The sequence below is a fragment of the Rhyacophila brunnea genome, unplaced genomic scaffold (assembly GCF_057557595.1).
Source record: "Rhyacophila brunnea isolate RB1 unplaced genomic scaffold, BYU_Rbru_1.0 scaffold_1, whole genome shotgun sequence".
Taxonomy (NCBI): domain Eukaryota; kingdom Metazoa; phylum Arthropoda; class Insecta; order Trichoptera; family Rhyacophilidae; genus Rhyacophila; species Rhyacophila brunnea.
This window is the reverse complement of record NW_028232751.1, coordinates 47,792,837-47,819,371: the sequence shown is the minus strand read 5'-3', so window position 1 is coordinate 47,819,371 and position 26,535 is coordinate 47,792,837. Positions and strand designations below refer to the sequence as shown.

At 33.9% G+C, this 26,535-nt stretch overlaps 1 protein-coding gene across 1 annotated transcript; it reads right to left on the bottom strand.

The window, feature by feature from the left end:
- Nucleotides 1–8,920: 8,920 nt before the first annotated feature.
- On the bottom strand, nt 8,921–13,098 carry LOC147079872 (uncharacterized). Its single transcript, XM_085947849.1, has 2 exons — nt 10,024–13,098; nt 8,921–9,650 (listed from the first exon to the last, which is right to left on the bottom strand). Exon 1 carries the CDS (start codon nt 10,843–10,845, stop codon nt 10,540–10,542), a length of 306 nt encoding a protein of 101 aa, XP_085803975.1. The 5' UTR covers nt 10,846–13,098; the 3' UTR covers nt 8,921–9,650; nt 10,024–10,539.
- Between the last annotated feature and the right edge of the window lie 13,437 nt (nt 13,099–26,535).

Below are 26,535 nucleotides of genomic sequence, written 5' to 3'. Positions count from 1 at the left end.
CGGGTAAATAAGCGTGTGCGCAAACATCGGATCGTTGTTGATCGCGCAAGTTCAATCGAACCTTCGGACGAGTGTGATACTGGCACCTAAATTATAGCTAAACAACTTAAGCATGGACCTGCGCAGATGCACACTTACTTTTGTGCGCATAGATTAGGAGTATAAACGCTGCATCTATGTGCGAAATGTCTATTATACACGATACAATAAAATAGTTAGTATATTTACAGTTTTACAATGAATACCCCACCGCGATCGGGGTATTACAAAAAACCTTACAAAGACATGCCTAAATGCACTGACTCGATATTCATACATATAGGTACCAATTAGGTACATGAAAAATAGGTGGGTACCAAAAACATCTTAGATTGTATTAGCTACAGAAATTAAGCCACATTGATTTGAATAATAATAATATATGGATAAATAATATTCAAGAATCTGATTTTCAGGAAGTCAGACGGCAAACGAAGACCTGATGGAAGTCGTATAAGATGGAGAGATAGTGCAGAGAAAGAGGAAAAATAAATTAGATATATTAAAATCTAATGAAAATACATACTTAAGTTACATATACTTTGAATACACAGGCAATTGTTGCATTTTTTAATATTTTCTTTTAATGATTCGATTTTTAATTATCTTTACAGAAAATATATAAGTACTTACTTAATTTTGAAATATCTTAGAAAACATAAGTATATATTATTAAAAAAATATATAGAAAAAATGTCATCTAAGTCGGACTCGAACCTCACATCTTTTCACCGTTCAGGTGATTGCATATACCTCAAAGCCTGTAAATATTAGATATAATTCACATGAGTCATTATGCCGACGGATAGCTCAAGAATTTAGAACAGTCACCTGGATAGTGAAAATATGTGAGTTCGATTCCCATTCCGTTGACATTTTTATGTGTTTTTTTTCTAATGGATGTATTTTGTGAGGTATTTTAAAATTAGGTAAGTATGTATTTTCATTGATATACTACTGGATGAATCATATGCTTCTTAAAATGACGCCCGATGTTCAGCGAGTCGGCCTTTGTTAAAACTTACTGAGTAAGCCCGGTCTAGCTTGCATCTTACTCTAACTAATAGTCAGCGCATGACGACTTGCTCTGTCTGTTTTGCGTTGCAGCCACACTTAGGTTCACTATTCCAAGAACGCAAATTTAGTTTTACAGCCAGAGCAATACGGGTGAAATTCGGGAATCCATGTTAACGGTCTTAACGCATTATACCTACAAGGAAATATTATAAGACGATATTCGTTATATCTTTTGTGGTACATTTTTAAAATGACACTTGTATGGGAACTGCTCATCTAGTAGTTATCAATGGTATTTTTAAATAATTAGCATTCTTAAATTTTCTGTAATATTTTGTATTGAATATGAAAAATAAAGGTGATTAAAAATCTAATCACTACAAATAAATATTGACATACTGCAACCATCTACCTTCTTTTTCTGATCTCTACAACGGCTTAGTACTAAGTAGTATACACAGATCCCGAGATCGCAAATGGTATGTGCCTACAAAGAGGCTAAGTTTATTTACGATGTTTACAAGTGAGGGCAGGGCAGACGCCGAAATATTACACCATTCTTTTCACTTATCGAAAGTTTTTCTAAAAGCAGCACTTACGCACCGTAATTTGTTATTTAATGCTTGTAATTGTAAAACTACTTTTCAAAAATTACACGCTCTTTCTGTCCAACGCCCACCGCGTCTTTCACACCCTCTGACGTTTTCCGTGGTATAACGAACAGAGCGTTAGAGCAGAGATCGGAGCAGGAGCACGGAGCACTGGAGCAATGGGATTTTACCCGGAGCACCAAAAATTTGTAGTGCTCCATTGGTCAGGATGTTTTTTTTATTATTCAATTTTCGTCCTAAAATCCAATGAAAATAGTATATTTTGACAACACTGGAATTATTTAAAATATGGCAACACTGCCGATTGATAAATAATCTCACTTTTTTGACAGTGATACAAATAATGAGAAACGATTTGCTCTCGGAAATTTTGTTTAATAACGACGAGAATTAAATCGATTTAATAATGAAAACGAAGATTATTTTAAAACTAATTATTTTTTTAACATTTTTTATGTACATATAGGTAATACTTAATATTAAGACTTTTTACCTGGAGCGGAGCTGGAGCAAGAACTAGGTCCCGGAGCGTAGCAACCCAAAAAAGGGTCGGCATTGTCGGCAAAAACGCTCTGGTAACATTTAGTAGTTTTTGCGTGCAGACACAATTAATTGCAGTAAAGGGGGGCTGAAGAGCCCACATTCAAATATAATTTAGTATAAAAAAGGACCTCGGCGTCGTAAGTACGTTAATTTAAATCGATCTTTTCGCAAAAATCACTAATCATCGGAGATTTTATTTCAAGAACCATTATTATTATTATTGATATTGTCTGCCGCTGAACATTATTATTATTTTATAAACACCTGCAAGATGTACGCCGATCAGAAAACAGGGCTGTCAAAATAATGTTATGAATTAATATTTTAAAAATGTTAAGTAATTTCATCATAGTTTTTAATCAAACCTGTGCAAGTACGTACTGATAACTTGGGTAGATTTTGTAGCAAACATACTATTGATATATATACGGGTATATTATAATTATAACCCAATTCAAATTGAACATAGGTTGATACTCAAATACTATTATAGTATGTTTATGATTTCGAGAAAATAATACGATGGTATAATTAATCCATATCAATTATTTGAAAACATTACATTCGCACTTTGCAAGATAACATCAAAATGTGTATATACCTACTTATCTAAATGACGAATGACATTCATGAGTGAGCACGGCTGAAAGATTGGAAATGTGTTTTTTTCTATTTCAAAATCTTTTAATTGTGTATTATTTTATTACAGATTCAAGGCCAACTTCATATAACTAATAAAAAATACTGTTTGTTTCTACGATTAAAAAAAGACAGAAAGGAAGATGTGTACAAATCACGGCAATCAGAAAGGCCGGCAAATATGGCCGACAATGTGTGATACACAAACATAAAATACACAAAATTACAAACACATTCGAAGTTGTCGCACACGTACAGACCACGTGATATTTGTTTACGCAAAATCGTCGCTTTTCAAAATGGCGAATTTGATTGCCAGATTTTACTGCGATGAATCAGGATGTTCCTTCTTGTCTTTTTTTATTCGCAGAATTTTACGATACTTACCATAATTGCTTAAGAAATTTTACGATAATCATCATAATTATCGTAAAATCTAACGAGGTTGCCAGCAACTTAACTTGTTACCAGTGTGGACCCGGCATTAGATGCACAAAACTTAAATAATATATATTATAAATAAAAATTTAAAATTATAAATATTTATGATTTATGTCTTCGACAGCCCTGATGAAATATGAGTCGGATCGAGTCATAGAGCAAATTTATTGACACAAACAACTTTGACACGACCTTTTTATATTAACTAGTAGACCAGATATTATGGACCACATGTTAAAAAATCATATTTTCAATTCTCAAGGCCAATTCTGTTGAACGTCCCATTAAGGTGTGAAGTTTTGAACCAATGTATATGTTACACCGAATGTATGAAATAGCGTTCGTAGGTACCTATTACATGAAAAATGCAAGCCCGTTGCCTTATTCATGAATTTTGCAAAATGCCTGCCGAGTGCGTGAATTCGGCGGAATACGGAATTCTTAAACCATCAACATGACAGTCAGTGTTGCCATGTCTACTGAAATTTCAGTAGATCAACTGATATTTTTTGCCAATATACCCTCTTGAGACCCGAGATAGAACCAGTCATGAGAAAAAATATTTGTGCATTTTTCTGTTCAATAAATATTATTAAGATCACAAAAAAAAAATTAAAATATTTTTTTTACTATATATTAACTAAAATCCACTACGTGCACGTGAGTGCATCTCAGGTCACAATAGAGTACAATATTGGATACAGTACAAACAATGAAATGAAAGAAAAACAATGTGATATCCATATAATGATACAATTTTATTAGAAAAATAATACAATAATCATAATAATATAATGGTGATTGGATAATTATATTTATTTAGATTAAAAATATAGTACAATAACGGTCAAAACCCTAAAATACTACACATTAATTAACGCGCACTTCAGGGAATAGGTTTAGGGACAACCATTCTTTGCTTTAGAAGTAGATCTGTGTTTACTCGGTGTGTTATGGAAGCTAATGGTGAAGAGTTTCTTGGATGACCTTGTATCGATGATGATAATGATGGCTAAATGACTTTCATACCAAATCGTAGGGTTTGCAAGTCTGATTTTCCATGACTATGAAGTATTCCAATCACAGTGAATATTTTCTTGCCTATAAGTTTGCATGTACAATGAGCAAACTATTTCATGTCCATGTCCAACAAGTCCATGTCCACAGTGGTCAAAGATCCTCACAGTTTACATGCTTGATGTCCTGTGAAAGCAAACACACCACTGTGAAGATTAATGCGGCTCATCGACTTGTAATCAGTATTTTACAACAGCTGACTGAGTGATGCATATCGTTCTTCGTCTTCTTTGAATCATAACACGTATTGGCCTGAAATAACGAATCGGTGAGGTTGAAGCTGGTAAAAAAGTCATATGTGTAGACGTACAAGGGCAGTTGTTGGGAAGCCAAAGTAACATCACAGCGTTGCATTGAGATTGTATCGTATCTTCATCAGATAGGTAGGATTCACTTCCCCACATGAAGAATAATTTATAGAGCAATTGGAGTCCAGCACCCAATAAACCATATATGGCCATGAACTGAACTCTTCAGCTCAGCATCATTCGTCTTATTAGGCTCAGCGTACTGAAACAATAGAAAATACAATAATATGAATTAATCGATACATTTATTCCTATTTATTAAGTATTCAACACCAGGAATATAAATACTAATGGCCAATAGTATTAATCACTAGGTATATTAAGTATATTAATTATTCTGTCCATCGAATCCTCAATATGGAGATCACAAAGCCCTTTCATCACAAACTGTATCAATTTAATTGGTACTTAATTGATTTTTTAGCAGTGCATGCACTTGCCTAATAAAATGATAAGTTTGATATTTATGACTAAATGATAAAGTAATATAATATGAGCATTGATACCTTATGGTTTCATAAGCCAGGATAGGATCCTGGATTGTGATTTTGAAGGATGTATCTCAGCCTCTAGCAGTGAGTAAAGTTCACTGGTTCTCCAGAATAAAGTCATCATCTGGGCCCAGGAGATGAATGTGAACATCATTACTGTCGTCAGGGTTATATCCTCCACCAACTTCGACATCATTATCATTCAAAATATCACCAATATGCTGGCTATTCAAGGATTCGTCTAAATGTAAACAAAAAACATAACCTCAATAAATCAGATATACTAATGTCAAAATATATCACTCTAGACCTGAGTTACTCATGTGTGTACCGAATTTTGAAACTATGATTATAATATTTTACAAAAGTGTAAAGATAATTTAAAGTATACGGAATATTACTATGATTCATTGTGAAACTAAATACATCATTGGTTTTTAATATAAATAAATATTAATATTTAATTAAAAGCACTTACTTGTCAGAGTTGACTTTTTAGCCGCCATTTTTGTCTTGTGCAAATATCCATAACTTCAAAGTCAAAATAACAATTTATTTTAAAACTACATAGGCTAGTGTTTTGCTCTAGTGGTAGAAAAATATACTATCTATACCACTGTAGTCAAATGCGGTTCAAGTATCCATTCAAATCATTACTAAAAAATATTTAAATAACGTCCACATATGTGTACCTCAGGACGCAAGAGGATACTGAATTTTTTATTTTTTTTCGAAATTCAAGAAATCTACTGATATTTGTGTTTCTCCATAATTGTAAATTAACTGATGATTCTTTCAATAATAAACTTGAAATGATTTACGCATGACCTTTTTTGATGTTATACACTTCTAAATTGACATAAAAAGCATTGTAACTCTACCCAAGAGCGCCATTTTACCCATTAATATCATCATTGTTTACAATAAATTAATATTATTAGTTATTGTTATTCTTATTAGTTTTAAATCATATCTAATAAACCACATTTTTCAAAATCTACTGATATTTTATGAAATCTACTGAATTTTTTGTCAAAATCTACTGAAATTTTAAATTTTGACTTGGCAGCACTGATGACAGTTGAAAAAGTAATTTTGATAGGTACCTACCTACGTACGGTTTTATTAGGATCTTACGGATGGTTTTAAGAATCAGCCTCCAAGGTAAGCATTATATTTTAAATAAATATGACTAAACCTCCGATTTTTAAAAATATTTTGTGATCAATCAAAACGAGAAATAATAATTTTAACGTTTTTATTTCAGCTAACCTCAAAATGGACATTCAGTCAGAAATTGATAATTACAAAAGCGAGTGTCTATGGACAGAAGACCACGAAAAACACGTGATAAGCATTTTATCGAAAATGTTAATGTTCATAAAGATAGACAATACTATCATATCAAGAAGTCTTTTAAATTAGTGAGATTTGCAGGAATTATAAAAGTTTCAAAAATTAACGACAATAAAATTATGGCCACCAGAAGAAATGTGCTATCAATTATCAATGATATGTATATAGCTTGTGGACATAAGGGTGAGAAAAAAACTCAACAAAAGCACTATGCTAATATACCAATATCAATTATCAAATTGTTTATTCAGCAGTGTGAAAGGTGCACAGAGAAAACAAAAATGAGATCGCAAGCAGGCATAGTTGTCCATCCAATCACTGTTTCTGATCTCAATCAACAAGGACAAGTGGATTTAGTGGATTTCCAAAGTTTACCTGACGGCGATTATAAATTTATACTCCATTATAAGGAACATCTAACAAAATATAGTTTTTTTAGACCACTCACTTCTAAAAGGGCAGTAGAAGTAGCAAAAGTGCTTCTTGATATTTTTCTCAACTTTGGGGCCCCACATATTCTGCAATCAGACAATGGAAGAGAATTCACTGCCAGTATATTACAGGAATTGGGGTCTTTATGGCCTGATTTAATGTTAGTTAATGGTAGGCCAAGACATCCTCAAAGTCAAGGTTCCGTTGAAAGAAGTAACCAAACTCTAAAAAATTCTTTGATTGCCTGGATGCGGGATAATAACACTTGCTCTTGGGTAACTGGTTTGCTTTTCGTTCAATGGGGAATGAATACAACCTATCATGAAGCTATACGAATGGAACCATATAGGGCTATATTCGGACAACCACCTAAAATGGGCTTACGTTCCCAAATTCCACGTGAATTTTTGGAAAAAATAAGCAATGGTTTAAATGAGGAAGAACTTCAGAGATTGATTAATTGTGACAATGCAGAAATTACATTAGATTGTTTAAATCCTCAAGTAGAAATAATTGAAATTGAGGAAGACGGGTCAATTGCAAATGCGGGAGATGATATTTTACATTTTGATTGTGAATCAGAAGAACCTGTGACACATCCTGCTTTTGAATTGGAGTATCAGAAACCTGTGTCACATCTTGCATCATTTGAATCGGAGAATCCAAAACCTGCATTTGAATTGCAGTATCTGAAACCTGCGTCACATCCTGCATCATTTGAATCGGAGAATCCAAAACCTGCATTTGAATTGGAGTATCTGAAACCTGCGTCACATCCCGCATCATTTGAATCGGAGAATCCAAAACCTGCATTTGAATTGGAGTATCTGAAACCTGCGTCATATCCTGCATCATTTGAATCGGAGAATCCAAAACCTGCGTCACATCCTGCATTTGAATGCAGAAAAATAGCAAGTAAAAATTTATTGCTCCAAGCAAACAAAATGATGGCAGGATCCAAATTATTAATGCCACCATTGCAAGAAGGCGATAATGTGTTGGTTGGCATTAACCAATTTGATAAAGGAAAGGGAGATCCCAGCAACTTAATTGGGGTAATCATAGAAATAATAGAGAATAGGTATAAAGTGGGAACAAAACATGGAATTATTTGTAATATGTTATGTTATGTGAAATAGTCTGCAGAAAACGAAATACAAAAGATTAAAAAAAGTGAAGTTCCTCAGATAGAAATATCTATTAGGGCGTTAGTAAGTCTTGGCTCTGTGGGTACTGGTCAGGGATACAAAAGGTGCCAGTGTACCCAGGGATGCCAAACTGCTAGATGCAAGTGTTTCCGAGAAAAATTCATTTACAATTATGCTCGTCACAGTGGCAGAAGTTGCAAAAATTTTGGTTAATATTTTACATTAAGTTAATGTTAATTTTAAGCTAATAAGAATATTTGCAGAAAATTTACTAAAACTGTTCCATTGGGTCTATTCTATACTTATCGACCACGAAAGTGATAAAGTGATAGATGTTATCAAACTTAGGTTTGTGTCAAAGTATTAGCACTTATTGTAACAATTACAATACGTTGGTTGTATTGTTGCAATAAGTGCTATATTTTAACAGTAGCAAGAGAGGCGCTGTTAAAATGTAACGCTTATTGCAACATTTACAACCAACTTATTGTAATTGTTACAATAAGTGCTAATACTTTGATACAAACCTACCCTAAGTTTGATAATATCTATCACTTTATCACTTTAGCAGTCGATAAGTACAGAATTGATCCACATGTCCAATTAATGACACCACCTAAACCCGGAACTGTCAACAATTGAGTGTCAAAGACAATCCCGATATTAAATATAATTGTGGAAATAAGTAAGAAAAATTAAAATATATATCTACATAATTAATTGTATGTTATTTTATAATACAATGTCTTCAAGTAAATAATAAAAGACGATCAATTAAATTTATTCATATATTTTTAACATACATAAATTGAGTCGTATAGTATCAAAAGTAGAACTGTCGCAGATATATCGAAATTTAACTAAGTAGGTATGCCAAATTATTCTTCTGGCCATAATGTACGACTAGCAATATAATATTCTAATCAAAATCATATCTGTGTGGTATAAAATTGTGATGGAAAATAGGGCTTGGTATCAGAATTAGAACTGTTCAATACTTTGGAAACAAAAGTAGAACTGTTGAATTTGAATTGAATTTCTAATTTCTAAATGTAGAAACATATTTCATGCTATTATAACACTAAAAAACCCAACAAAACGTTTTTCGTCATTTTCTCGAAATGATGAATAACGCAGATCTACTTTCGATACTATACGACTCAATTGGAATATCTCAGAAACACATATAACAAAAATATTTTTTTAAATACAATCATTGACAAAAATAGTTAACCTATATTATACATAATTATTGTAATATATTATTATTGTAATTAAATGTAATTGTAATTAAATTTAATATAAATTAATATTATTGTAATATTCATAATATTATACAAATAGTGTGGATAGTATTTATCAGTCGTCCAATAAAATGGAGTTCGTTTGGGTTGATTTAAAGGCGGACAGCTTGTAACTCGTGCATCGATTGAGAATTGATCCACCAGTAGTGCATATTAGAGTCAGGTCCAATTGGAGTGATGACTGATGAGGCTGCATGAGCTGCTTGGATACGATGATAAGGTGCACAGTTCTGAACTCCTGTTACTAAAAAAATGTAAACACATAATACTGTAATCTGAAATAAAGTTAATTGCACGTCACAACATACGAAATGCAAGAACTAAATAATTGTATAGTAAAAACTATTTGTAAGTTTACATGTATTAGATTTTTAAAATGCATAAATTAATGATATTTTCACTGAATAATTAATATTATAATAATTATAATGGCCACGATGGTCTAGCGCGGCTTACAGGTCGGTTTATAATGTCGTGGATTCCAGGTTCGAATCCTGTGTCTGGTAAATATACATATTGTTTTTCAATTTGTGTTTGGAGTCAGAGTATGGACCTAATAGGTTGAGGAAGTGGCTAACATCCATTTCTTATAAAAACAAAAATCTGTTGATGCAAACCTCTACTCTGTGTAGGCCCGTGTGATCTTATTAGGATCGGACATGGTCTAATAATGGATAATAATAGGCCATCTTTCTCTTCTTATACCCTGTCACGTTCCAACATTGGTGCATAGGGCAAGCACAAGTTCGCGCCACTTCCCTCGGTCCATCGCCAACTCTTGCGCCTCTCGCCATGTCAGACCTACAGCAAGTAGGTCGCTCTTGCAGCACCGCTGCAGTGTGAGGGAGGGCCGGCCATGGCGACGGAACCTTTTTGTGCCACAAGGGTACGAAGTGTCGCACTCTTTGGCGACATCCGAAATACGTGTCCCAGCCATGTAAAGTGTCTCTTCGTGATAATCTCAATCACTGAAAGCTGCTGTGTCTGCTCACAAACTCGGGTGTTTGTAACGCGGTCGTACCAATGTACCCCTAAGATTCGGCGGAGACATCGATTCTCAAAGCTCAAAAGCTGAGTCTCTTGAAGCTTAGTAAGATGCCATGTCTCACAGGAGCACAGGTAGCACGCACGCGTTAAACAAACATCATTTGGTGCTCACAGAATACAGCCTTGACCTCCATGCGACTCCAAGTTGGTTGAATGCGGATTCCAAGCTCTCTAGAAATACCACCATCGTCAGCAACCGTGGTAGCCAAGTATTTGAACCTAGACACCAGCTCGACGGGCAGACCTGAAACCCGCAGAGGAGTGTCGGCGTCAATGCATGCAGCATTGCACATGGATTTGGTCTTAGCCGCATTCAGATGAAGACCCACACGTTTCGAGTTCGCGGGGAGCCTGTTCACGATTACCTCCAGCCGTTTGATCGTCGAGCCCATCTTTACTTATCTTTATGTTTTTGAGATTCCCACAGCATGCTGCTGAGCCAAGGTCTAGGCGTCCCTTCTCAGCATTCGATATGATGAAAGGCTGCACGAACAGCTTTCGTGACCCCCCTTACTAAAAAAAATGTAAACAAATAATAATAACTTACTCCGAAATAAAGATAATCGTCGTAAATACTAAGGAAGAAAAAAGTGACACGTAGAAGTAATAAAATGTTTCGGAAGAACCTTGAAAATGTCTGAAAGTTTTTGTAATCTGCGAAATGCAAGTACTAACAATTATTATTATTGTAAAATAAAAACTATGTGTCAGTATATAGTGTGATAAAGGGGTCAATCAAACGCTCGGTTTATTTGCCATGATAGGTGTTGATTATGCAACAAGACCACAGAAACACAGGTATAATTCAAGTCATATTATAGTAATGGTACATCAAATATTCATTACCAAATTGTTAGTCTTATAAAAATTATACAATAATCTAAATCTATTCACTATTGTCAATATAGAGCTTTGCTTGAGAGTACTGGGCTAAAGGTGCCCAGTATGACAACCGCTGGTTGAACCTGTAGGGTCTTGGCTACGCGAAACCACTTCTTAACCCTTGAATATGCCTTCCACCAGGGAGGGTAAGTCCTTCTGGTGTTCTGTGGAGTGATTGTATGAGAAAATTACCTCGTCGTGGTAATCATAGATGGCGGGGCGGTAATGTCTTCTATAAACTTTTGTTAATTTAAAACGAGAGTTAACAAGCCGTGAAAGGCTTTCTAGCCGTGCGGTGTGGATGTATTAGTGATTAGGCCAACCTGGGACAAAAGGAGCCCTATATTCGATGCAATATTGTGCAATAAAACTTACAAATTAGTGAACAATTTAATTCATTGCAAGACACTTTTGCGGGCGGGAGGAGAGGCACAGTCCCTCACAGATTTGTTTAATGTTAATAATTATTTATTAAAGCTAAATTACACAGGTACAATCATGACACAAGCAAAAACGAAAAATAAATATTATTTAATTTGAAACGAAATCTACTATATAGGATTGCGTCCTAGATGAATACAACTCTGTCGGGTTTTTGCAGATGCAGTGTGGTTTGTAGATCGGTTGAGACCTATGGATTGCTTTTAGGTCTGCTGAGGGTATTTCGGGGGGTCCTGCCGGGTGTCGTCTTCATGGTTCTCCTGGTTTTGGAATCGTACCTTTGGTCAGTATCCCCTTTGGCTCAGGTGACAGGGGTCCGCGAGGAGTCGTCGATACGGCAGACTTGTGGGGTTGTTGACCAGGTTCGCCGCGAGGTGGCACTAGGGTGTCTGTTTGTAGTCCATCGACCCTCGGCGGAAAAGTTTGATATTTGTAAAGATGCCGGCGTAATTAAGATTGCCAGGTGGTCATAGCATTAATCATTAGTCATTTATTAAATTGATTGGGGTGGATATTCGAGCGGTGGTGTGGAGTTTGTTGATTCTGGGTGGGCATCAGATTATCCTGCTGGCACATACGTCGTTTACACAATGGGTGCTTTGTTTTTCGCTTTACGTAATACGCCGAGTACCTGGGTCGAGTCTATGGGACTTTGGCCTTGAAAGGCTGGCCCTTGTTGTGCTGCGCTTTCTAAATGACCGAACCGGCCGTATCCCGTTGGCTGGGGCCCTGCATTTTGATTTGGTAATAATAGGTACATATTATGCACCTCCAATCATATTATTTAGGTAGTTACAAATAAGGGTAACGTCCATAGGGTGGATTGCAGTCTCTAATGTGGGATTAATTTATTTAGCTTTCAGAATCCGGTATATATTTAAATGTTTGAGTTAGTCAACTTTGGTAAAGGAATGCATTCATAATGGACTACAAGGAATCGTCACATCAGTAATTAAAGTTGGCTTTATCATCGGATGCATCACGCGGATTAAAATTTTATACAATTATTGTTAATAAGTGTCAGCATCATCTTCTTTCAGATTAATGTCAGAAGTACTATCTGATAATAGAGAATAAAGTTTTGATAATGACATATCACACATTCCTGCTTGCTTCCGGAGTAGTCCTTTGGGAGAAAATGATTTCTGCATATTCCCGCCGTTGAAGGTAGTTTGTTTAGCAGTTTAATTTTTCTATTCACGATTAAATGAATCTATTGCCGTCATTCGTGATCTGCCTTTGGTGGGATTTGACAAGGCACCTTAACCTCACAACTTAATCTGTCACCCAACAGCTGCGAGACATCTTAAAATTGAATAGAATGACAATAAGATTTACATAAGATAGATAACATAATATAATTGGTTTGAAGTAAACGTTTCTATTTTGGTATGACATGACATAACGAACAAAAAGAGAATGATTACCTACATTATTATTAGGTATATTATATTGGCATGCATTAAGACTCAGCTGAACAGGACAAGGTCATTCATAGTTTAGTCAGAAATAAACCTCAGCGTTGAAAGGACGTCATTTTAATTCAGTCTAACCTCAAAAACCTCTAACCATCGGGGATTTATTTTAAGAAACGCAATAATTATTAATTACAATTCTCGGTCGAACGAATATCATTATTATTATTCCCTTCAAACATAACATGTATGCGACGTAATCTGAAACCGGCCGAACGAATACAGGGCTGTCAAAATAATATCAATCTAATTTTACGTTTTAAAGAGTTACAAATTTAAAGTTAAAAATAGCTTACTGTACCGATGGAATAATTACATACTTCCAAGCGTCAAACGGCATACAACATTCATCTAAAATAATTATGAAAAGACTAGCTGATTATGTTATGTTATTTTTGTATTGTTCTTATTTTTTTGCTTATCAAAATATTTCACATATTATCTGATGATGTGTATTTTGGATATATCGTCATATGTATCTGGTCTCATTAAAATTGCTATTAAGTTGATATAACATAGGAAAATCTGTAAATCATTAAAATGTTAATTTCGTTATAGTTTTTAATTAAACCGGTGCAATTACATATTAGATTTAAACACTGTTGTACTGTGTGACTTTTATAATATCAGATAAAACTGTAGGATGTCAGCAAAAGAGTAAACAAAACCCAGCTCATGGGATAACCGAATGGTAAGCAACTGTATATATTATATTTTCCCGCCAAATTGCACACAATTAAAAACAATTTATCATAAAAACAAGTAAGACGTCTTCGACAGCCCTGGGTGATTGATTCGATAAAGTCGGCAGTTTTGTTTGTCTTGTTCTCTGCGATCGCTAGCTTTGAATAAAAAAAATCTATGGGTGACCATTTTTTATGAGTATAAATTATTTCTTGCATTGGCTTTTATTAATTAATAATTATTGTACCTACCAACTAAAAGTAAAGTTGCGTTACTTGTTTGTAAAAGTGTCAGACTAAATTAATTAAACTAATCGGGTAAGTAATAAAAAGTCATTAATTGAGTTAGCATTTACTTGGTAGAATTCCATTTTAAAAGAAATGAAAATATAATTAATTATATTTTCATTTCTTTTAATAAAAAGTCACTTTCTTTTATAATAAACAGACATCACTATATTAATTTTTTTTTAAATATGCATTAGAATTAAACAATATGTACCCATTTTTTTTAAATAGTTATGTAATAGGTCTTACATATTCAAAATAAATACTATTCATTAATAATGTTTTTTGGATAGCACATGAAATAAAAATGTAGGTAGATATGTATTTCAACATCCTTCGTATGTTTAGCTCTCGGACAATTTCAGGTTAAAACGTTATTAATATATTATTATTAAGTTTATATCGTGGCTATCCATCATATTGGTTGCAATGTTTTCCACCAAACACCTGATTAACAAATTGAATTTAGTAACATTTACGTATATTAGAAGATATCATTTTTTGGTCACCCCATATTTTATACACTTTGACAGTGTTATGATTTAAATTAAATAAGAGATCATTATTATTACTTTAGACCAAAGCATTGTCGGCGACCTTTGCATATTACCAGTAGAGCAACAATTCCGGACCACATGTAAAAAAATCATATTTTCAATTCTCAAGGGCAATTCTGTAGAGCGTCCCCTTAAGGGCCCGCTGAAGAGCCCGCCGTTCAAATATAATTTAGTATAAAAAGGACCTCGGCGTCGTAACTACGTCAATTTAAATCGATCTTTTCGCAAAAATCACTAATCATCGGAGATTTTATTTCAAGAAATATTATTATTATTACTGATAATTTCTGCCGCGCGGAGAATTATTATTATTTTATGAACACCTGCGACATGAAGCCGATCAGAAAACAGGGCTGTCAAAATAATATTAAGCATTCATATTTTTTAAATGTTAATTTCATCATGGTTTTTAATCAAACCTGTGCAAGTACGTACTGATAACTTGGTTGGATTTTGTAGCAAACATACGGGTATATTATTATTATAACCCAATTCAAATTGAACATAGGTTGATACTCAAATACTATTATAGTATGTTTATGATTTCGAGAAAATAATACGATGGTATAATTAATCCATATCAATTATTTGAAAACATTACATTCGCACTTTGCACAAAATTACAAACACATTCGAAGTTTGCCGCACACGTACAGACCACGTGATATTTGTTTACGCAAAATCGTCGCTTTTCAAAATGGCGAATTTGATTACCAGATTTTACTGCGATGCATCAGTATGTTCCTTTTTGTCTTTTTTTATTCGTAGGTTTGTTTACTATGTACACCGAGAAATTTCCATTTATAAACTCGGAAACGATTTTTACAGAAGAGTTTTGGAATATAATGCAACCAAAACTGGAAAAAATTCTATCATGGGTGTTGAATTAGCTAACCCCAGGTCCATGCCACTACGTGAACCACAGTGGATATTAAGCCATTTCCACACTGGCAACAAGTTGCTGGCAACCTCATTAAATTTTACGATACTTACCATAATTGCTTAAGAAATTTTACAATAATTATCGTAAAATCTAACGAGGTTGCCAGCAAATTAACTTGTTGCCAGTGTGGACCCGGCATTAGATGCACAAAACTTAAATAATATATATTATAAATAAAAATTTAAAATTATAAATATATATTATGATTTATGTCTTCGACAGCCCTGATGAAATAAATGTGAAATATGAGTCGGATCAGTCACAGAGCAAATTTATTAACACAAACAACTTTGACACGACCTTTTTATATTAACTAGTAGACCAGATATTATGGACCACATGTTAAAAAATCATATTTTCAATTCTCAAGGCCATTTCTGTAGAACGTCCTCTTAAGTGACAGTTACGTATGACAACTTAGGTACCTAGGTAGGTACCTACTGGAAGTTTTTTTTCCTTAATTTAAAAATAACTAGCCTATCATTATCATTGTTATAATATCATGGTCAAATTAAGAAATATAAGATGTTACGTATTATTTTGTAAATATAACATATCGGTCTGGAAGTCTATCGGTGTAATATCTGTACCTCAGAGGCAGACGGATGCAAGTGCCACGTCTGTTTTAAAAAATAACTAAAAATATTTTATGCATTTTTTATTTTTTTTAAATTCGACCTAAATATTTCACATGTTATTTGAGTTTGGAAAAACAAAAAAAAACAACTATTTCAACATAAAATACGCTATTTTCCGATTATTTTGCACATACGACTTATTCTATGCATCATTTTGTGCACATACGATTTATTTTATACTGACACAATTTGTTAGAATTCATACTAAAATAGATTCATCTAAACATTAGAATAGTGCATTTAAGCATGAACGAAAATTGTGTGTGATATTATTATAATATTATTGGTGTACCTATACTTATAAAAAATATTAAAAAATAAGTCACCATTTTTCTGTGCCAAGTCAGAGCGTCCACAGAGTAGTGGTTATATTATTAAGATTTTTTAGGAGAATTGTCTTTAACCAACAGCCTGACCTATTGGGTCTTCGCTTTCGATCAAACATACATTGAAAAAATAGCATGCATATTTTGCCAGCCGAGGGATTTAACCCTCAACCCATGCTCCAGAAATTGACTACCTGTGGGTATGCTTATGTAGCAAAAGGAGTTTTGTATGATCATTCAATAAAAGAAACTTTTTGTGGAAAGATTTAATAATTATTTTTTCTCAAAAACATATTAATATAAACGAACAAGATAAGAAAACATTGGGCCGATATAAAAAAGTATATACTTAGGTAGTTATTAGAAATACCTACATTGTTACAGTTATAAAAATAAGAACAGGATAATTTTTTTTTATAATGTCATTCCGTCGTCTTCCGTAACTAAATGGCACAAATATGAGGTTTTCAATATTTTATTGGGTAGTTTGTGCTGACACCGTTCGCGCAATATTTTTCTAGGTTTCACAGCATCGAGTACATATTTATCATTCACTTTTCTGTACCCAATGTATGCCTCTCCTAACGTTCTCCTTATTTTATTTCGTTTCATCAAATGCGTAACAGGAATGTCCAACGACAATGACGTATAGTCCATACTGTTCATAGTATGTAATATTTCACCAGTATTTTCACAAAGCACAATATTAGTAGTTATTGTCTTCAGATGATGATGATGATGATGGAGGCATTACGTTTTCTTTTTCTGCTTCTTTTTATAATATTAACTCTCCTGAAGTTTCACATAGTATATCATCATCATCAGCCGGGGTCAATCCACTGCTGGATGAAGGCCTCCCCAAGCTTTCTCCAACTCTCTCGGTCCTGTGTCGTTCGCTGCCACGTATTTCCGCCGAATTTTATCAGTTCGTCAATCCAGCGGCTTTTACGGCGACCCTGTGGCCGTTTCGTACCCCTTGGGTACCATTGGATGACGGAATGTGCCCCGCCTATCTCCATTTCAGCTGTTTGGCAACGCCTATTACATCGTGTACTCTTGTCTGCTTCCTAACCCATTCGTTTCTCTTACGGTCCTTTCGCGTGATGCCCAACATGCACCTCTCCATGCCTCGCTGTGTGACTCTTAGCCTTTGGACATTTCTCGTGTTGAGGGTCCACGTCTCGCAGCCATACGTGATGCTGTCTCAGATTTTTTTTTAAATATAAGCATACGTTCAGATTGTGGGGAAAAAAATCCGCTTCGAGTGGTATCATTAACTCATTTTGAATATGCAGCGACGTGCCAAATATGTAGGCTAGGTACCCAATTGTTCAGGAGAGCCAAAAAACAATTTTTATTATAAACGAATATTCATAACATCTAAGAAAATATACATATAATGATCATTATTTTTTTTATTCTAACTCAATTAAAGTACTTCTGGAATATGTAAGAAAGGAATAAATATAATACAATTTTATATCTAAAAAAAAATAAATAAAAAACGTAGTGTGGATTTGCATCCTTCTGCCTCTAAAGATATTTTGTTAAATGTGGATTTGTATCTTATTTACCTAGCCAAAATAAAACAAATTATAAGTTGAAAAAATTTATAGGTATAAATATAACAAAGCAAAACACATTTTTTAAAAAAAAAATATTATGTATTCATCATCATCACCAGCCTGAATCTATTCACTGCTGGATGAAGGCCTCGCTAATCTCCAAGTTGATTCTACTTCTCTCGTCCCTGTGCGTTGCGTTGCCAAGTTTTTCCGCAGAACTTTATCATTTCATCGATCCAGTGGCCTCTAGATCTACCTTGCGGATGTTTTGTACTTCTTGGATACCACTGGATGAATAAATTTGTCCAACGATTGTTATTTCTTCGACCTATGTGTCCAGCCCATTTCCATTTGAGGTTTTTAGCAAACTCTATCACATCATTAATCCTTGTCTGTTCCCTTATCCACTCATTCTTCTTTTTGTCCGTTTGCGTTATGCCCAGCATGCACCTTTCCATTCCACGTTGTGCTACTCTAAGTTTCTGGATCTCTCTTTTACTTGGGGTCCATGTTTCACACGCACGTGATTACGGGAAGTGCACACTGGTTGAACACTTTGTACTTTAGGCACAGTGGGAGGTCATTTTTAAAGAAATTATTCAGGCGGCCAAAAGCACCCCAGCCTAGCTTTACTCTGCGAACAATTTCATCAAATATACATCCATCTATAGACACTTGTTGTGCCAGATAGATGTAGTTTTTCACCTGTTCGAGCTGAATGCCATTGATGAGGATCTCTTTTTGGCCCGCAAAGCAGTTGAACATGACTTTATTCTTTGACACATTTATTTTCAAGCCTACTTTGTTGCTTACAGCGAGTTCCTGCATTCTGCTTTGGAGGTCTTCTGAGTCTTGAAAATTACTATTTATTGTCATAGGGAAAGCGCAGATGACTCCCGTATTCTCTATTTATGGGGGCCCGCGTCATTCCAGTCAAGTTCTCTAAATAAGTCTTCGAGTGTAGCTGTAAAAAGTTTAAGTGAGATTGTATCACCTTGTCGGACTCCTTTGCTGATAGGAAATGCGCGATGTTTTATGGAGATGTTGTTGCGCTACTGTATATAATATTGAAAATATTTATATAGCGCCCGGGGATTCCTTGATTTCTGAGTGGATCGAGTATTGAAAATTTCTTTATGAAATCGAACCCGTTCTCATAGTCTATAAAACCCATGGATGGCGGCAGCTTGTATTCCTGTTACCGCTCTGATTTCTCTGATGACTTGGATATGGTCCATAGTGCTGTGTTCTCCTCTAAAGCTCGTTCTCCTGGCTGGTTCTCGTCTAGTACATATTGTAGACGGTTTGAGAGAATTTTATCTTAGTGGATTATTGGATTTGCATCCTTCTACCTCTAAGGCAGGTATGGCACTTGCATCTTTATTCTATGCATATCTTGGACTAGGACTCTCTCTGCCTCTAATAAATAAAGCCGATTAATAAATAAAACGATTCTTAAAAAAAATCATCATCCCCAAAAATGGAGTTGCATCCGTCTGCCTCTGAGGTACAGATATTATCTTATTAGAATAGGTAGTCAATAAGCCAAACGTTTTGTCAGTGACGTCCCTAGATAAAATGCCACCCCTAGGCAGCATCAAAAAGCCGCCAAAAGCCGCCTCATTTTTTATACAGTATTTTTATCATCTTTTCATGAGTCCAATATCTAAGAAATGTGTTGTATGGATATATTACTAATAAAATATCAGACTAATTATTCGCAAATCTGCACGTGTTGTTTCTGGTCTACTTGGTGTACGTCGAAGGGCAACGGAAGTAAACTAGATATCGTGAATCCGATAAAACCAATGATCTTTTTTTTAAAGGAAAGACATTTTCGTTACTACTAAGTTTATGTAGCTATTCCAAATAATTCTCTTCGGTTTGCCGCCCTTCAAGTAACCGCCGCCCCCAAGCGACGCTCAAGCTGCCTACCCCCACGGGACGTCACTGCGTTTTGTCACGTATAGGTAATAAATATTATTAACAAGCACAATAACAAAACACATACCAATCTTATACCAATATAATATTAATTCTGGATAGTCGAATACTTTAATAACACAGTTTACTACTGATAATAATATGTCTATTCACATCTGAAGTTTCTAGCAAGCTGAAAATGACAGTTGGATGCATGAGCTAGGCAGCTAGGCAGAAAAATTACTGTCGAATAATCAATGACATTTGACACATTTTGTTTAGTTGCAAAAAACACCACCGGAGCAGCCCCTCTATCAATTTTGACCAATGCATGAACTAGGCAGAAAAATTACTGCCGAATTCACGTACTTAGCAAATATTTTGCCTAATTCATGAAGAAGGCAACGGGCTTGCATTTTTCATGATTTAGGCAAAATTTTGCCCATTTCATGTAATAATCAATTTCGCACTTTCGGCGTAACATATCCACTACCAGTGGTTACGTAAGTATGCGTATAAAGCATATACTAATGCGAATAGCGCAACGTCGCATGGAAAGATGTATGTTGGAAATACCACAAAAGAAACCAATGGATAAGGAAGCACTCAAGAGTGCTCGTCTAATAGACAACCACACGTCATAGATTGGTACAGAAGTAAAATATATAATAATAATAATAACCTCATAAATTCGGTGACAGTATAACGCTACGTTTGCAACGCCGCTGCACAACCATTAGCAACAGCCACCGATGGTAAATAACACATACTATTTGTCAGTGGCGCACCCAGGATTTAATATTGGGGGGGGGGGGCCAAGGAGGAGAATGTAAATTAGTCCCATAGGCTCTTTTTCTTCTTCACAGCCTAATTTCTCGTTGTCTATTGCACTCGGTGTACCTACACCATGGTCCCCACATCCTGAAACGGGCCCTCAGGCTAGGATATTTGTCGGGCCCCCTACCTACCGCTAAGATTAAAGTCAGTGTGAAACACTACATTAACGTTTTTTAAATTGTGTTTTAGTTCAAATTAAGGGTACTTATACAGTGAATTATTGGCGATTTTCAATACATCCACTTTAATAATGGAGCTGTCGAGTAATCAAAAAATATATTGCATAATTATATAAGTAATTGAAAATGTTCATGGCCACGAAGTATAATAGCGCCGCAGGCGACTTTTTTTACTATTAAAGCTAATTTATGATGTGTGTTTATCTCACTTATCTGGTCAACCCGACACGTCGGGCCCCCCACAGCCCGGGCCCCCAGGCTAGAGCCCTGTCAGCCCTCCCCAGCCATGACGTACACCACTCCGGAATTCGGGTGGACACCGAGAATTTTTTGACATTTCCATTAGAGATTGAGTTTCTAAAAAAACCCGACATTAGTGTTTCGAAATTTTTGTGTTAGAAATTAAAATCTAAGAATTTCAAATCATTTTTTTGCCGTGTTTTTATTTTTTTAACCTATTGGCTTTCAATTTCAATGTTTTTTGGGGGGGCCAAGGCCCCTTGCCCCCCCCCCCCCTGGGTGCGCCACTGCTATTTGTACCTATAGATTTTTCCCAGACGTTATGTGATATATTTTGTCATTGACGTTCTCAACCTTTCGGGTGACTGATGCCCGCTGCCCTTGTAGTTATTAATCTTTGTGGTCTGCCGTATACTTTCAGAACGTTCTCAATATTTTGAAGTTTGACATTCACCACCTCGGACATTCTTAATATTCTGGATCCCCATGTCTACACTGGATGTTTTAAACTTTTGAAATGCGATGTCCACCACACCAGCGTTCTCAACCTTTTTGAAAACATCTTATAATAATAAGAACATATTCTATCTCTTATATTTAAATATGAAATTGATTAAAATTTATTTCAGATGGGTACCAACAAAATGTTGTCACTTTCATGATGTTATGCGATTAATAGATAATTTTCACATAAATCGCAAAGTTAACATGTAGATATACGATAAACCGAAACTATCGCTGTTTATATAAGGTTGTTGATTTCGTCATCTATATAATATTATGTCACAATATGTTTGCTTTTTTATATTAAGTGTAATTGGCATCTATAAAATAATATGAAATAATTACAAGATAAAAAGAACTTTTTATTTACAACGTTTTTAAATTTTCTGTTGAATCATATAAACATGACTTGACTAGCTTAAACGATCAAAAAAAATTGTACTTGATAGAAATACTATTGAATGTCATATTGATTTCCATAGTAACGCACGTATTTATTAATAATTTAGTTGCTAGGATTGCAGACCCTAGCAACCAATAGTGGTGTCGAAATAACTTTTCATACAAAACAGAATTAACTGAAAATGAATTCAATTCTACTTAAAGATGGCTAAAAGTATTAAAAAAAATGCATTGGCATCGTGTTCTGATATATTCTAAAAGTTTCAAATGTCTAGCTAGTCGGGAAGTTAGTTAAAAATCGATTGCATAATTTGTACCGGACAAATAAGAATACGACCTAAGAAAAACGTTGTAATAAAATACAATGCAACAATATATGCCTACAATGGAAAGTACTTACAGAACCAAGAAAATTTATTTTTTAAAGGATAATGGATGTAACGGATTTCGAAATCAATACTATCATATTATAGGTACGTTTCAAGAGGCAGCTCTCTAATTAATTACATTGTATTGTTTGATTATTTTATTCCAAACGTATTTCGTTTAGCCAAATATAATTACACAATAAAGTATAGTCCGCTTGGTTTAATATCCGTTTTAATTCTCTCTGAGTAACTGAACTAGAGCACATAACATAAATGTGTTTACTTTTATAAAAGTTTTCTACACAAAACTCAACATCAAAGCTCGGTAAATGAAAGCAATACAATTTGAATAATATATTTATTTTTCGGCTATTTTCCATATTGTGGAATATAAAATACAGGATTGTGTAGAAATTGGTAAGCCTTCGAATAATTATAAAATTAAATTTATTTAATAACAAAATTATACATTACACTCTTAATATTATGAAACATTTATTATTGACTAAAGTTCTCTCCGTACTAACAAAATCACTCACAGTTAAGGACGTCTTAGTGAAAAACTTGTATATTGTAAAAGACAAAATGCACAAAGCATGCAGCGTAACCTTAGCAGATTCCTTGCCAGATCTAGTATTTTACTCGCTAACACAAAAGCGCATCTGGCAAAAGGCGTTAAATCTAGCGTATTTCATTATTAAAACTTTTTAAAAATATAATAATCATGATAGATGATTATCATAACATATAAAATGAAAAAGCGAGAGGTTATTATTATTGTCGATGCAACTAAAAAAGAAGTATCATCGTACTTAAACCCTGATAACAACAAACGCAGATAGAATATTGATGGCTCAATAATTGATTAAGCACATTGGCGTGCATTCAATGAATGTCGGTTCGAGTCCCACTAATTATTGTATAATTATGTTTCAAATATATTTTATAGTAGGTATATATAATATATATTAGGTACTGCCAATACTAATTTTGAATTTTCGCGGTAAATCTACATAAAGCATGGTATTTTGGATTCTATTTCATTTTGACGTTATTTTGTTTGACTTAGTTGACAGAATTATATTCATTTTGACATGTCGTATGTCTAGATACCAGTGGCGAAGGGTGACTTTTGGAAAGAGGTAGGTTGTGGGCTTGGCGAATATTAAAATTTTAAAATATCTAGTTGCGTGGTGCGATTTTTGATTATTGTGTCGATATTCGACAACTCCATAATTGTGTCGCTGAGTTTCAAAACTCGCTATAACACCTTTTTGAAATAATTGAAATATATATATCAATGGATTCGTAATTAAAATCTCTACATGAAAATTTTATTGTCTATTTCAAAGTCCGCTATGATTGACTGTCATTTATGAAAGAAAATCAATGTGTCAATCAATTCACGCTATAACACTATGTGTTACTTTCAAAATCCTCTATAACACAATTGACCAATAAGAAGCGAGAATCAGACGAAATGCAACATGGCCGCCAGTACATTTATGTCATGAGTTGCGGTAAGAGTACTGTTTTGTTGATTTGTTATTCTTACGATTTATAGTCTTAAAATGTGTGACGAACTTATAAATATGGTTAAATCTCCAGTTAATAAAGCTAGGAAGAGGTTGAGCCATCCAAAATCTTGGAAATTCAACGAAATACGCCGTAAACGGTAAGTTAAATTAGACATAAATGTGTTAAAAATGTGCGAGTCATCATCTGAATTTCCAGTGGCGTGTAACTCAATTATGAACTGGTTAAAACTGTTCTTTTCTCTAATATATTTTTATAATTTATAATAATAATTTTATTTTTATAATCATTTTTCAATGGCACCATTCACAAACTGCACTTATATATTATCAATGTGTAGGTACTGTGAAATGTTTTATAATTTATCATTATTATTATTACATACAATAACTTAGTTACTTCTTATAAGTATAACAAATACCTTTCACATTCAAGTTCAAGTGGTGATGCTCTGGCTCAGCGCGGTGAGAGATTATTTGACTCACTTATTTACATGTATCGTCTTATAAAAAATGTTATGAAAAATAAAGAAGGTAAACAATTAATTTACTCAAGTGAAATATAAAATAAATGAATGAAACATGTTTGCAGTCAAATTATGAGAGTACCGCGTCATTCATACTTTTTTAAAACCAATGTACCTATATATTTTATTTTATATTGTTTTTGTGAGAACGATAAAATATGCTATTCATAGTGTTTTTATGAAAATTGCATTGTATTTTTAATAGATTTCTTTTTACTGAACAATGAAAAATTGTAACATTTTTTAATAATTTTTAATGATTCCTAATTTTTATTTACCTATGTCTTTATATTAAAGATTTCCTTAAATTTTTGTTTATGTAATATAGGAACAAAATGACAATGTTTTTTTTCATTTTAAACTGCTATTTTAGAATACGTACCTACTTATAATACTAATTTTAAATAAATAAAACGTTTATTAAATAAAAATCTATAACTCTTTTTCATCCTACCACGCGCCACCAATGGAAGATTCCGACTTTAAGTTGTCAAAAGTTTTCCTAACAAAATACGCTATAACCTTCAATGGGTATTTCAAAAACCGCTATAACCAAACATTTAAGTCTTTTATTTAATCAGTGGACTAGAATACAACATAAATAGGTATGCAAAATATTTCCAAAAATGATCTATCTTTGGGCAAAAAAAGAAAAACATCGATAATCCCTTTATCCATAAACTGAGAAGTTTTTATTGATTTTCTCAACAAAATGAAAAGGTGTTATAGGGGGTTTTGAAACTCAGCGACACAATTCAAGTGGATTTATTCAACAACACAAAAAATTACCTGAAACAACGTTTAGAAAACTATTCTGTAGAGCGTCCCACTGCCTTTAACCCTAGCGATGGGTAGGGGGGTCCGCCAAACATCCTGGCCTGTGGTCCGCTTCAAGATGTAGGGGCCATGATGCCCGTAGCTTAATTGGAAAGGCACACTATTGCGAATCCAGCGGTTACAGGTTGATGTACCGTCGGGTGTCTTATTTTAATTTTTTCTAAAATGGATTTTTTCTAGTGGGTATAATTTGCATAAGTTTTCAAATTGTTTCTATTCAATAATATATTATAGAATGTTATATTCACAAATATTGTACCTTATTTATTGAATATCTTGTTTAATAATAATATAGTATACTTACAATTACTTAGTTTTATTTACTTACTTAATTATATTTATGGCCAGGCTTCGACGAAAAATATTTAAATATCAATTAATCAACCCGATACCTAAACGAAATGAAATATTTTTTAACATCTGATTGTTAAATTATTGAATGACGGAAGTCTTAGTGGTTGTACCAATTGAAAAGATTAAGTACTTATATAATATTTCTGTCAGACTTCGTTACGCTCTCAATAGTAAAAATGCCAACTATCATGGAGAAAGCTCAGTTTCCACTATGTATCTAACATAAAGTTTCAGCAAATCGATACGTTTGAATGAATATTATGTATTCACTGAAAATTATAACAAGTATGCATTGACTTTTTAAAACGTCAACATACAAATCAAAATGTCAATTCGCTTCACGAGACTACGAATGTTTCAATCAGTTTATAATACACATTCCGACAAAGAGTTTCTGTAAAAGAATATTTTTGTTGTACCTCCATACGTTATAATTAGGTAGCTATTTCTATTCAGTGAACCGATTTCTTTGGATCCACTCGCGTGTAATAGAAGCCAGGTTATATTTAGCGTCGATTTGTTTGCTCATTGAAAAATAATATTTCCCATTTGAGAATAAAATCATTATTTTCGCAATA